Genomic DNA, 14,271 nt, shown 5'->3' on the forward strand with positions numbered 1-14,271 from the left:
TTTCCAGAGCACTCGTCACCATCTGATAGAGTCATATTTATTGGCTTATTTGTGCTTTGTCCTTTTTCCACTAGACCATAAACTACATGTGGGTGACAACTTTGTCCATTTTTCTCAGTGTTTTGTCTCTGGGGTCTAGCATAGTTCCTGGCTCGATAAATATGTATTCAATGGGTGAATGAATGACAGTCCCAACTCACAGTCCACTGATTGATTTCCCAGTAGTGCCCCAACCCTGTTCACATTCAGAGTGACCTGCTGACCCCAGCAGCACAGGATAGGCTGGCTTCTCTTTCCTAGTCTCCTTGTGGGGAGTCCAAATTAGGTTCCTTAAGTAAAGAGGTAGATGGCTAGGCCTGGGGCCCCATGGTCTCTCCATGTAGAAAGGATAAACAGGGCAGAGTTGTAGAAGTCCCGGATTCAAATCCCACTGTTTTACCACCACCCTAATGGTTTGGGAAAAAGGCTGCCACTTTCCAGGACAGGAAGTCCAATGGTCCCAAGAAGGGCCTTCCAAGTATCAGGGTCTTTGTCTTGCTATGCACTCGGCCTGGCATGCTCTTCCCCTGATCTGCCTGTAGCAGGCTCCTTCTCGTCATTTGGGTCTCTTCTCAAATGTCACCTCGTCAGAGATCTCCCCCTAACCTCCCAGGCTAAAGTGGACTCTTTGCACCCACATAGGAACCCCTCTTCACACCCCCTGTTTATTTCTTCCATGATTATTAGTATAAACTACTTTCACTTTTACTATTTATCTGTTTATTCACTCACTCTCTGTCTCCACCACCTGAATGTAAGGTCTGTGAGGGTAGAGACCCTGTCTGCCTTGTTTACTGCTGTATCTCCAGTGCCTAGAACAGGGTCTGGCTTAGAGTAGGTGTTCAATAAATATTTGTAGAATTAATGTTCTATATTTTCTCCTAGAAACAGAGAAATGAAAGCCCAGAGGTGGGAAAGGACATGCCAGAAATGAATTAGTGTCTGAATTAGTGTCAGAACCTAGAGTAGAAGGTAGTGAGGCCAAGTGGAACTCCAGGTCAGGAGACTGACCTTGGAGGAGGCGGATCTCTCCAACCCTCAGTTTCCTCATCTGTAAGATGGAGTGAGGCAGACATGACTACTTCCAAGAAACCTGGTATTAAGGGTACCTAGTACCTAGGAGACAGTGCCCATTTCCAGCAGTGATATCTGCAGTGCAGTGTCCGCACCCCCAAGACACGGCTCGAGCGCCCCAAAAACCGCAGAAAGAGAAAACTACAATCCCCATGGTGCCGCGGGCGGCGCCTGCGCATGGCTACCAGCCGCGGGCGCCCTCTAGCGACATCCTGGCGCAGTGCTCCACTCCGATCCCCGAGGGGCGGGGGGCCCGCGGCGCAGGCAATCGGAGCGCTCGGCTGCAGCCGCGGAGCCGAAGCCGGGAGCCCAAGCGGCGGCCGGATCTCAGCCCGTGGGGCCAGCCGCAGCCATGGGCAACCGCGGCATGGAGGATCTCATCCCGCTGGTCAACAGGCTGCAGGATGCCTTCTCCGCCATCGGCCAGAACGCGGACCTCGACCTGCCTCAGATCGCCGTGGTGGGCGGCCAGAGCGCCGGCAAGAGCTCGGTGCTGGAGAATTTCGTAGGAAGGTAGGAGCGGCGCGCCCCTGAGCGCGGACTCCCTCCTCCCGGGTCCTCCCGGCCTCCGCCACCCGGACCGGACGGCGCCGCGACCTCGCAGCCCCTGGCGCTGCACGGCGGACGGCGCGCCCCCCACCTCTAGCCAGAAGGAGGCGGCCCTCCCCCTCCGTGAGAGCCCCTCAGGGGCGCAACGCCCCCCGCTTGTCCGCAAACGTCAAGCCAGCGGCCACGGGATCACGCCCCCTCCTCCTCCCCATCCTTTAGGGAAGACAGAGCTGTACCAAGAGACCCTGGCAAAGGGCTGTTTCCCGCCCCTCCACCCCGCACCCAAGGGCACTGAGGGGCCTGCATTACTCAGCGTCTCCCTTCGGTTCTGGGGGTCCCTTGAAGCGGGCAGCACCCCCAGGGCAGAGCCCCCATACCCAGTCTGTATGGAGGACAGCTACTTCCCCTCTGGAATTCCTGGACCGTGGCAGAGGACAATCCCCCCCCCCATAGCCCATGGGAGAGGACATAGTCCCACGGGCATGGGGGACCAGCCACAGCCTCCCCCGAGTCACACACACACCTCTGCGGCTCCGGCCGCCATCCGTGCGCAGCGCGAAAGAGGGGGGAGACACGGGCTGCAGGATGAGGAAGGGGAGGGGGTGGGGGAGAAACTGCTTCTGATCCTTTTCTGAGCAGTCGGCGCCTTGCCCTGCTGCCGCCCCTGAGTGGGGGCCGCCTGTCAATGTCCTTCTCCCCTTGGCCTGGCAGAGGGATTGTAATAGAGGGAGAAGGCGGTGGAGGGCAGAGATGACTAAGACAGGGAGGCAGGGTGGCGGGGGGCGGGGGGGAGCCATTTGCACACCCTAATCCCTCTCCTGCCTCTGATCCCACAAGGCGCTGGGAGGGCCAGGTGGCACGGAGTAGGGGCCAACTGCAAAGGCAAAGTGTCCTGGGTTTAGGGGGGCAGGCAGTGTTGTGACCCCCCCAGGCTCCCCCAAGAAAGGGGAGGCAGAGATGGCTTTTTGGATGCTGAGGAGAGAGAGAGGATGGCGCTCCCCCGGTGCTGGAGGCAGAGTAGGGGGCTGGGCAGACTGGGGGAGGAGGCAGGAGAATTGACACTGACCACCCCACTCCGTCATCTCCCTCCCTCACCTTCTTCAGAAACCCTAGCTTTCTTCCACTGACCTTTATGGCTCAAGAAGCAAATGGTACGTGGGAGAGGGAGGTAGGCAGAGGCTTCCCCCTCAGAGGGAGAGCAGTTCTGAGGCGAGACATCCTGGGTCCAAGCCAGGTTCTGCTGTGAAACCTCAGGCGAGCCACTTGCCCTCTCTGAGCCTCAGTTTCTCCATCTCTAATACGGACAATTAGACTGGATGGTTGTTTCTGCCCCTCAAATGAACTGGGAAGCCCAGGGTCAATCCTAGGGGTGAGAGGGAAGGGTCCTGCTGGAGTGATGTATCCATGGGACTTTGGAAAGCCTCTGTAGGGGCGGCCAGGCCCATCTGGTCAGCAGAGGGGGATGCTGTCTGTCTCCCCAGGACTGGGTCCCACAGAACCCCCTCCTGCTCACGTGACCACCTCCCCACCAGGTGCAGAGACACAAGCAGGAGACATACAGATGGGCCCCTTCCCTGTGGCCTGGCAGTCAGAGTGAGGGCGTGGGAGGAACCTGGAGACAATAAATCCCTGAGGCCTTCGTGCTTTCAGTGACACTCTTGGACATCCAGCACTTTACAGTGTGCAGACCATAGTCCTGCCTTTCATCCATTGACATCCGCTGAGCGCCCGCTCTGTGCCTGCTGCGTGCTCTGGGCAGAAGCCACAGAGAGGAAGGTGACCTCAGCTCCCATCTGCTGAGCCCTTCCCACGTGCCCCACACCATGCTATATGGGATGGGTCACAGCAGCCCCACAAGGCAGGTACCATGATGCCCATCCTGCAGGTGAGGAAACTGAGACCCAAGGGTTAGATGCCTTGTCCAAGGTCACACAGCTGGGAAGGACAGCATCTATTAGACTTCAATCTCAAGCTTTCACAGCTTCTGAGAGCCAAGCTCTGCACTGAGCACAGGGTCATGCAGGTGTGTGGGCCCTCATTTTCTCCATCAGTTATCTTTGGGGCCTCCGTGTGCTAGGACAGACCTGGCTCCTGCCCTCAAAGCTCACTGTCCAGCAGAGAGAGGGACCAGAAAGCAGACAGCTCAGCAGACCAGCCCGGCTACGGTTGACTTCGGCAACCGTCTGCTTGTCGAGTGGTGGAGTAGTATGTGGACTCTGCCTCTGGAGGCAAGGCCCTCTCACTGCCCTCCACAACCCAATACCCCTTGACTGTGGCCCTGCGGGAGGAGGCACCGGCTGTCCAGACGCAGATAGAGCAGAAGGGCTGGGCCTGAGGCGAAGGAGTGAGTAGGGACAGCATTATTTGATCCTCATGAAAGCTAGTGAGGGGGCCAGGTCTAGAGTCCAGGTGGGAAACTGAGGTTCAGTGGGGCCCCCAGACAGCCCTGCCTGCTCTGTCATGGGTCACCACCTCTCTACTTAGGGCCGGGTCCCCAGCCCCGTGAGCATGATAACAGCTGCTCTGCCTCCTGGGGCTTCCTGGGAGCCAACCCCCCATGGAGAGGAAGTGGAAAATGCATCAGGGGAAGGAGAGGCTGCTCCAGGCTGCCCTGGGCTCCCGGGCACCCAGGAGGACCCTGTTGTCAGCTCTGCAGTGGAGGTGGCCCAAGCAGCTGCCCAGGACCCTGCTAGGGCTTCTCTATGATATTTCTTCGTCCCATTTTTACAAAAGGGAAAACTGAGGCTGATTCACTCAGTCATTCAGCAGATATTCATGGAGTGTCCATGATGTCTCAGCAATGGGGATTCGATGGTAGAAAAGACAAAAGCTCTGCATCCCAGAGGGGAAACTCTGACATCGTAAACCCAGGAACACATACATGCATGTATATGAAGACGACTGGGGAATGTGGTCAGTGCTAGGAGGGAGAAGGGCCACTTTCCACAGGGAGGTGAAAGAAGGTCTCTAGGAGGCAGTGGCATCTGAGATGAGAACTGAGGGACAAGAAGCTCTGTGATTATGTGGGGAGATGCATTCTAGGCTGAGGGAACAGCAGATGCAAAGGCCCTGGGGCAGTAACAAATTTGGTGGGTCTGAAGAACAGAAAGGAAGCGCTGTGCCTGGTGCTTGGTGAGCAAGGTGGACCTGGCATCAGAGAGATAGGCAGGGGCTAGATCTTCAAGGCCCTCAGATTATGCTGAGGAGCTGGGTTTGTTTACCTTATTATCAGACGCTTTTAAGTAGTGGAGTGGCTTGAGCTGATTCCAGCAACTGTGTAACTTGGGGAGGCGGGCAGGAGACAGGTGAGGTGGCTGCTGCGGTGGGCAAGAGGTGATGGGGCCTGGACCTGGGCTTCAGCAGAGAGGGGAGGAGAAAGGCAGGATTCAGGATGTATTTTGGAGGGTCCCACAAATCCTGCTGGTGGATGCAATGTGGAAGGTGAGGAAAGAGGAAGCCGGGGTGACTTCAGCACCTTTGACCCTGGGTGGGTGTTGGTGCCATTCACGGAGTACGGGCGGAGCAGGTTGGGGAGTAGGGGGTAAGATCAGGAGTTTGGTTTTGAACTGGTCGAATCAGAGCTGTCAGCTGGGCAGTGTGGTGATGCAAGTCAGAAGCTCAGAGGGAAGGTGGGCTGGAAATATAAATCCGGAAGAGATGTGATGTAAACCGCTGAGCGTAGCTGAGCTCATCTTGGGAGCACATGCAGGCACAGGAGTGTGCGTGGGCCCCAGGACACCCCAGCATTGTGTCAGCAGATGTCTGGTGCCCTAGGCTTTCCTTGTCTGCCCCCAGCTGCATGTCCCCTCCCCACAATCCCTATCCACCACCAAGTCAAGTGTCCTGGGACAGGCTTCCAGGCTCTGGGGCCCCTGGCCTTGCTCACTCAGGTGCCCAGGCATACGGATGATTGGGCGGTGCCCACGTTTCCTCCCGCTTGGCCCCTGGGGAGGCCAAGGCCAGTGGGGATGTAGCCGAGGTGCTGAGGGCTCAGGCTCTGGCATCAGATAGGTTTGTAGCTCAGCTCTGCCACTTATAAGCTGGGCACCCTTGGACATGTTTCTTAAACCCTGCTCGTCTGTAAAATGGGGATAATAATGGCACTTCCCTCCTGGGATTGTTGTGAGTGTTGAGATCAAGCCCATGAAGCACTCAGGGTAAGGTCTGGCCAGTTCTGTTCTGCCTGGACGTAGGTTCTGGCCAGGAGGTGGTCTGGGCGTGGGTTGGGGAGGGAGAATCTCCTCCAGCAAGTGTGGAGCAAGGAGCCTGGTGAGTGAGCCTCTGCCCAGAGCCCTGGAAGGCAAGGTTTTGGGTCTCCCTGGTGCATCTGCCTACTCCTGCTCAGGCTCCCTTCCTCCTACTAATTCCCCCACCCCTTCCTCTGCATCCTTGCCCCAGCATGGGCTTGTGCTGGCCTCTGGCCTATAAGAGCCCCTCTCTTGGTCAGCCCCGGCCCCTCCCACAGGGAACAGTCCACTCCCTGCTACTAACTTCCTCTGAACAAGTTGGGCTTCATTTTAGTGATCCCATTACCCAGATTTGGAGACTGAGGCCAAAGAAGTTTAGGGGATAATTGAGACATCATAGGTAGAAAGTCACTGACTGGAGGGGCAGAGGGAACTGACATCTTCTTGGCACACAGTGCGCCAGGCCCTGAGGATACAGCTGTTAACAAGCCGGACCCATCCCTGCTCTTAGGGGGTGCCCACAGCTGAGAGGGACAGACAGACGCTAAATCACACAAAGAGTTCTTCTGTTGTGTGTTTGAAGAAGGGTATCAGGAGCCTGATTATCGAAGGCAAGGGTGTCATCAGAGGGCCAAAGAAGACATTTGAGCTTTTAAGTCTGGGCCTGAGAAAAAAATAGGACTTGGTCAGGCAAAAGAGTGACCCTGTTCCAGGTCCAGGGTCCCACCTGAGCAACAGCCTGAGGTGGGAGGGAGCCCAGTGGAGGTCTGAGAACCTGGAGGAAGGGCAGTGTGACCGGGGGAGGAGTGGAGGCTGCAGTGAGACCAGGAGGGCTGAGGAGGCACTGCCAGTCCAACAGCCACCTCCACCCAGGCAGCCACTCTCTGCTCCCACTTCTCTGGCTCAGAGCGCCCGCCTGCCACACACCCACAGCTAGACTTGCATGCCCATCCCCACCAGAGGACATCTTTCCCAAACCCCACCCCACCCAGTGGCCCCAGGAGCTAGGGATGAAAGGTAACTCTGGCAAACGGCATCTGATCCCGGCACCAGGAGGATCGAGTTTCCCAGGCCTTGGCTGCGGTTGGAGGGTCGGAATCTGGGGGAGGAGGGGAGTTGAAGGAAGCCAGTAGCCAGCGTGATGTTATCTGCCCTGAACAGGAGCAGAAGTGGAGCCCACGGGCCGTGTGTCTGAATATTCCAGTTATAAATCAAGCTACGGGTTGCTAAATACAATACATTCCGCCCTCCCACCTTGACAAACACCTTCAAAACAACCTGGCAGGCTGGTTTTGAATTTAGCATTTCAGACTCCTCCAGTTTCTGTGATGGGATGTGAAGGTGTAGGCACGGTGGCCTCTGTCCCCAGGTTGCCCTCATATCCCAGCTCCATCCGAGTCCCCTGAAAAGACTCCCATCACCCCTCTACTCCCCACCGTGGCCCCAGGGGTGCCTCCCAACAGTGAGGGTAGCCCTCAGTGGGAGGGAAGATTCTAGAGGTATCTTGAGACAGAGAATTCCAGGGCACTGAATGTGGCCTAGGAGGGGGTGCACAGACTCCATCTGGCACTTCCCTTGGCCCGTGGGTGTACTGCTTGCTCCATGGGGGAGGTGAGGTCAGAGATCGCAAGAAGGACCCCTAAGGCATGGGACCCAGGGTCAGGGCCCCAATTCTCCAGATCCAAGGGCAGTGCTGATTATTGTCTTCTTGGAAATAATAACCTGTTAGTAGGAAGAGCATCATCCCAGGATATCAGATGGTGAAGTGGCACAGAGAGGGTAGGGGACCTGCCCAGAGTCACACAGCAATGGAATCAGAGGCAGTTTAGAACCTGCACAGGTCCACTGCCTCCATGTGAATGTGAATGTCCACCCTCTTCACCCCAACCCATGTGCCTACATCTCCACACACCTCAGCTTCTCCTCTGCTCTCCCTGGCTGTCTCTCGGGCACTCTTGTCCCCTCCTTGGACTGAAATCTGACTAAGGAATAAGAACTGGTTTGAGCAATCAGCTCAAGCAAATTGGAATTACTATAGACAACAAGAAAAAGAGGAATACTGGTCTTGGCAGGTGTTTGAGACAGTCTGGTCAATGGCATCTTCCCTGTGCCCTGACCAGAGGCCCCGAGGTCAGCGTCCCTCTCCTCTCTCATCTTCTCCATCCAATTCAGCCTTCAAGCCCTGTGGATTCTGCCCCAGGCCACCCCCCTCCCTCTGCCTTGGCCGCCACCATCTTTGTCTTAGCACTTGGGGCAGCCTCCTTTCTTGTCTTTCTCCATCTGACAGCACGGAACCTTCCATGGCCTCCCAATCTAATGCCCTCTGCTTGAAGCCCTCCTTGGCCCCCTGCCCTGCAGAGGTTCTAGCGCCCGAGCTGGCCTCTGAGGCCTGCCTTGCTCAGCCCAGCTTCCCCTCCAGCTGCTCCCTCCTGGTCTAGCGGCATCTCTTGTGGTCATGGGACAACGTGCGGGCCTCCCTCTCACTCTCCGAGTGCCATTGCGTGTGCTGTTCTCTCTGCCAGGAAGGCTCTTCATACCTTCGCCTTCTTCCTTCACTAGTTCATCCTCTAAGTCTCACATCAGCCAACACTTCCTCCAGGATGCCATCCCTGACCACCCTTTACCCCATGACCATGGTCTATGGGGCAGGGCTTAGTTTTTTCCCAGAATGAGGGGCCGTAGTGGGAGAAAGAGGCCCACTGCCTTAGGCTGAGAGCTCCTGGCAGACAGCAGTTCCAACCAGGGTTACTATGAACAATTTACCTGTTTGTAACCATGTCACTCTTTTATCACTAGTCTTAGCACAGGGAAATAAGGCCACCAGCCAGGACGGGGAGAAAATCTCAGCAGGTGAATGCATGCTCACCTCTGACCTCAGCAGGTGAATGCAATGCTCTCTAGCACACCCAGGCACCTAGCACATGACGGGCACTCAAGTGGCTCACGGTGCCACTAATGGGCACCCTCTGTTAGATCCCTCTACACCCAGGTTCCCAGGGCATTCCCTTAGCGGCCCTAGGAGGGAGTTGCTGGGCTGTATTCCATTTCACTGATGGGGAAACTGAGGTTCAGAGCAGGGAAATAATTTAGTGATGGAGCTGAGATTCCTTCACATCAAGCTGCTGGTGATAAGAAATAAGGATCCAGATGTAGCTCCGTATTGAGGGACCTGGGAAATGTCCTTGGTGAGCTGTCAGACAAATAGAGTTACCTACCTAAGTGTGGCTGGGAGCCCCGTGCTCGTGTGGGCACGTGAGGGGCACCTGACTTCATCTCTCTGAGCCTCAGTTTCTTCCCCTTTAAGATGGGGAAACCAATCACACCAACCTCACACAGCCGTTCCAGAACCAATCAAGAGGATGCAGATTTCTTAAACAGCTAGCTTTACTGGGGTATAATTTAAATGCCATAAACTTCACCCATTTTTATTGCATACTTCAATGATTTTTTGCATATTTACAGAGTTGTGCAACCATCATCACAATCTAATTTTAGAACACTTCCATCACCCCAAAAAGAAACCTCGTGATGATGCAAATTTTAAAGCCCCCGGCAGAGATCCTGGCCGGCAGTCAACAATCCGCCAGTGTTTGCACTATTGTTATTGCACTATTCTTATAAATGATAAAATGTTTACAGTGGTGATCCCCAGGTGTTGGGATGATGGTTGCTTTTTATTTTTTAAACATTTATGTATTGTCTGAAATTTTTTAAAAGAGAGAACATATGACTTTTTTAAAGTAGGGGCAAAAGAGATGTCTATTTCTATTTTGAAAGTGTAGTTATCAACACTTAAAGGAAGGAAGGAAGAAGGAAGGGTGAGAGGGAGGGAGGGAAGGAGGGAAGGAAGAAGGAAGGAGAGACTCAAGGAAGAAAGGCAGAAGGGATAGAAAGATAAGATGGAAGGAAAGATTACAGATTTTCTTTAATAGGGAAAATGGTTGTTGTGGAAAGAGCTCCAGGCTTGGAGTCCAGAGCCCTGGGTACTGGTCCTACCCTGTCACCAACTTGCACTGTGATCTTGGGCAACACTCTTCCCCTTTCTGTGCCTCAGTTTCTGCATCTGTACAATGAGGGCGATGGTGGGAAACTGGAGAAGCTAGTCTTCAAATGATTCCTTCGGCGACAGGGGTGTCCTGAGTGCCGGCTCCATCCCAGGCTCCGAGCCCAGTGTTTAGGAGACAGTGGTAAACAAGAACCAGCCCAGCTTCTGCTCTCAGGATTTCAGAATATCAGAGGAAGCATAGGGACATGCCCCGAAATGTTCAAACCTCAGGTGGAAATTCATGGGCTGCGTGACGTGGGCCTGGCCGGGGCCTCCTAGGGCAGAGGAACAGAGAGGGACTTGTTGCCTGGAGGCAGCCTCACCTCCTCCCAACTGTATTTCTTGGCCCACCCACCCCCTCGCCTCCACCCTAGCTCCGTGCTCAGAGGGCATCTCACAGCTTACCCAGCCCCCTTGCCTTCCACTTTCAAGGCAAGATCTGGATGGAAATATCCTTGACCTCCACTCACTCTGCCGGCCAGCGCCCAGGAGACCCACCTTCCAACTCCTTCTCTGCTGTCTCAATTGATGACATTGTTGTGGGAGCCCAGCCTGTATTCTCAGCTTGCTCAAGTTATATGTATCATCATAGCTACCGTTCATTCAGGCATTCATTTATAGAAGCCTCACAGAAACCCATTTTACTGATATGGAAACTGAGGCTTAGAGAGGTCTGGTCATTTGTCCATTGCCACATAGCTCCTAAGTGGCAGCTCTAACATTCAACACCAGGCCAGTCTGACATCAGAGCCCAGGAAACAGGAGACTTCTAAGAATGACCGCTACTGGGTACCTGGCAGACCAAGCATGTTAATTTCTGGTGTTTGCATTCAGCAGGACCTGGGAACCAGGGTCCCTGAGCTCATCCCAGCCCCAGATCTCAGGTACCAGGCCCTTTGGTGTAATTTCTCCAGGCCCCTCTGGAGTGACAGTGCCAATTCAGACAGGGGGTATGTGGTACTCGGAGGACCTGAGATATGTTTATCTCATCCTCCCTGTGCTTTGGGTTTGAAGGTGCCTCTGCAGATGGCAAGGCAAGGCCTCCCCGGGAAACCACCATCTGTCTAGAATGAGTGGGAAGAGCTGCCATGTCACCATCCACCCCTCCCACACGGCAGCCAAGGCTGGTGGGCCTGGCACACTTTTCTCTGGGCACCTGTTCTGTCCTCCTTCGGGCTCACCAGGGGCTTGGTGGGAGATGCAGGGGTGGCTCTGGCTGGAGGCCAAATGAGGCCCAAATCCCGAGTAGGGAGGTGCCAAGGGGCACTTTAACAGAGCGTGTGGGACAGTCTGACCAGGTGAAAAGCTAAGCCATGCTTGCTCCTTCGAGTGTTGCCTGAGCCCCTGTGATACACCCAGCCAGTGCCCAGTGCAGGAATCCAGCAGAGGCAGACGCTCACAGTCTGGATGTGGGAACCAGCTGGTCCTCTTCACTGCCTGTCCAGGTGTGGGACTAGGAAGCAGGCCTCCTGGTCCTGGCCCCATCTTGGCCACCTCTCCCATCGCTGTGTGGCTTCACAGCTCCCTGCCCCTCTCTGGGCCTCTGTCCCACTCTCTGGACAATAACAGGGGAAGCGAGATGGTCTCTGAAAATTCCTCCCCCTCGGTGTCCATCATTTCCATCCTACATTTTGTGGTCAGAATCCCGAGATCCGATTCAGAGCCCAGAGGAGATGAGACAGAGGGTTCTTTAGGTTTTTGGATTCCTTGCTGATATTTGGGAACCCTCCCAGGGAGGAGGCTGAGAACAGGAGGCCCTCCTCGGCAGCTGCTGAGGGCTTACTATGTCCCAGGCACTGGCTAAGCTCTTTCCATGAAAAGCATCCGTGAAGCCTCCCGCAGCTGCACGTAGTAATATATGACGCCCCGGTTAGATCACGCGGGTCACAGCCAAGGACCCTGGGGCCCAGAGGGTGAAGCAACTTGCCCAGGGGCACCAGGCTCCTGGCCAGGGAATGGCCAAAGCAAGGTGGAATTCGAACCCAGGGCCTGCGCACTGGCTCCTCACCACTGAGCCAGTGATGCCTGAACTTCACAGGAACGTGAAAATCATATGAGGATTGTGTTTAAAATCCAGATTCCTTCCTTCTCTCTCCCACCCCCACTGCCGAGATCTAACCCAGCCAGTCTGAGGAATGTGCATTTTAACAAACTGCCAAGGCCTTGTGAGGCCTCCCTTTGAGAACCGGGACCAGAGCCGAGATGGGGCCCTCCCCACCTGGACACCCCCATCCCCGCCCTGGCCCAGGGCGATCCTGGTCTGAGGATGCGCTCTGCTCCCACACGTGGCCCTATGCTCTAATCTCTGCTTCCCATAAGCTGCTTGTCCTTTAAGTAGCCCTGGGAGGCAGCAACTTGGAGCAGGCTGGCCCAGACCCCTGACCACCCCTCCAGCTGGACTCTGGCCTCCTAACTCCCTCTATGTAGCACCTCAGGAAACTCTGCCCCACTCAGACCTGACAGGGCTGAGTGGGTCCATCTGTGCAGGGGTGGAGGACTTGCAGGGAAGAGCTCCAGGGAAGGTTCATGTCTCTGGGTGGGGAGTTGGCTCTCTATGGGGAGTCCCATCCTTTCCAGCCCCTCCTGCAGTTTCCATGGCAACTACTGTTGCTATGGTTATTTCTGGGTGAGGAACTGGCAGGGGGGAAAAAGGGTAGACCCCAGGCCCCCATGCCCACCCCAGCCTCTGTGAGAACAGATGTCCTACCTCCACAGCCCTGGGGGATCCCAAATACTAGGGGGTCACGCCCGCAAAAGAGTCAGTGAGTAAAGGATGGGAGAGGCAGAGACAGGAAGTCCTCCACTACCACCCCCACCCCTCGCCACCCAGTTAATCACCTCCCCCTCTGCGCTGCCTGGTGCACCTCCATTCCAGCACGTGTCACACTGCATTGCATTATCTGTTTACTTGTCTGTCTCTCCCACCATACTGTGAGCTCCTGGGGTGGGAATTGTCTGACTCATCCTCTCCCATCCCCAGGGCCCAACACAGGGCCTGGTACAGAGCAGCTGCTCCCAAACATGTCTTAGACTGAATTTAATTGAATTACATAAAAAGCCAAGTCTGGCTTCTCAGGTTTAGGGACAGCAGAGTTTGATGGGGAAGTTCCCAGGTTCTGGGGTCCAACAGAGACTGGGTTTGAGTCCCAGCTCTGCCATTCCTAACTAGATGAATATGGATAAGTCACTTCACCTCTCTGAGCCTCAGCTGCCTCATCTGTAAAATGATCATTTCCATAGGAGAGCACTTTTTGAGGACTTAGGGGTTCAGTCCCTATTTATTAAGGACCTCTCATGTGCTAAGCCTTGTTCTGGGCCTTGGGATACAGTGGCAGATGGAAAGATAGAAACCCTGCCCGTCTGAAGCTCAGTCTTGCAAAAATGAGAAGCATTTGCTTGGCACCTAAAAACAATGGATAAATGCAGGATTTATCATCCTTCTCCTTTCCCATAAAGCAGCTGACTCTTCCCCCTTATCGTCTGCTCTCCCCAGAGTGGGGCAGGGTGGGGACAGGGGATGGAAGAGGCCTTCCCAGAGCCCCAAGAGAAGGCCTTGAACCCAGAAGCCTGTGCCTACTCTGTTGTCCCCTGGACCCTCTGCCCCAAACCTGAGGTACTGGAAGATTTATGAGTCCGGGTCAGGCTCTGGGCTGGGGCAGGGGACCCGGGTTTATGCTCTGGCTCTGTCCTAGCCCTGTAGAATCTTGAGTGTATCCTTTCCCCTTCCTGGGCCTCCATGTGCCTCTCCATGAATGAGGTGGCTGGCCAGATCTCTATAGTCCCTTAGGATCTAGCCAGCTTTCCTGAGTCCTGGGGATCCCATGACTGTGATCCCAACAGCCTGATCCCTGGAGAGGACACCACCCTCATTCTTGTGCTGGCCTGGGTGGGGCTGGGGGTGGGTGGAGAGACGAGAAGAGCTGACAGGACAGAGGGAAGTGGAACCCTCAAGAGTTAGCCGAAAGGACTGCTGAGGTTGACATTGGCACAAACAGATGTCTGAGATATAGACATCAGGGCAGGAGGTAACTTTGGGACCCCTCAGTCTAGTCCTTCAAAAGGAGCTGGGTCTGCAGAGAGCTAAAGGGCAGGAAGTTTTCACCAGAAAGTCAAACAGATCTGTGCCCAGAGTCTGGTAGACACTGGCCACACAACCTGAATGTCTCTGAGCCTCAATTTTCTCATCTGTAAAATGGGGATGATAACAGCACCTTCCTCATGAGTCTATTGTGTAGAGTCCATGAGACATTGCCCACAAAAAGCTGGGCAGGCAGTATGCCCTTAAGAAGCATGAGTTCTTTTCCGTGCCTCCTCCTTCCCCCATCCCCCATCCCCCTTCATCCTCAACCCCAGCCAAATGGAGCCCTGGGAAAGGGA

At 55.1% G+C, this 14,271-nt stretch overlaps 1 protein-coding gene across 17 annotated transcripts in view; it reads left to right on the top strand.

Annotated features, from left to right (window-relative positions):
• Window positions 1–1,357: 1,357 nt before the first annotated feature.
• DNM1 (dynamin 1) overlaps window positions 1,358–14,271 on the top strand; it is a 41,806-nt gene continuing 28,892 nt past the window's right edge. For all 17 annotated transcript variants that reach the window (XR_012506564.1, XR_012506562.1, XR_012506563.1 and 14 more), the window contains exon 1: window positions 1,358–1,626. Coding sequence is in view for 12 of the 17 variants with exons in the window: in XM_074362308.1 (XP_074218409.1) it covers window positions 1,466–1,626 (161 nt within the window). In the remaining 5 variants the exon portion in view is untranslated. The remainder of the gene's footprint in view (window positions 1,627–14,271) is intronic.

This window comes from Camelus bactrianus, chromosome 4 (genome assembly GCF_048773025.1).
Source record: "Camelus bactrianus isolate YW-2024 breed Bactrian camel chromosome 4, ASM4877302v1, whole genome shotgun sequence".
Lineage (NCBI taxonomy): Eukaryota > Metazoa > Chordata > Mammalia > Artiodactyla > Camelidae > Camelus > Camelus bactrianus.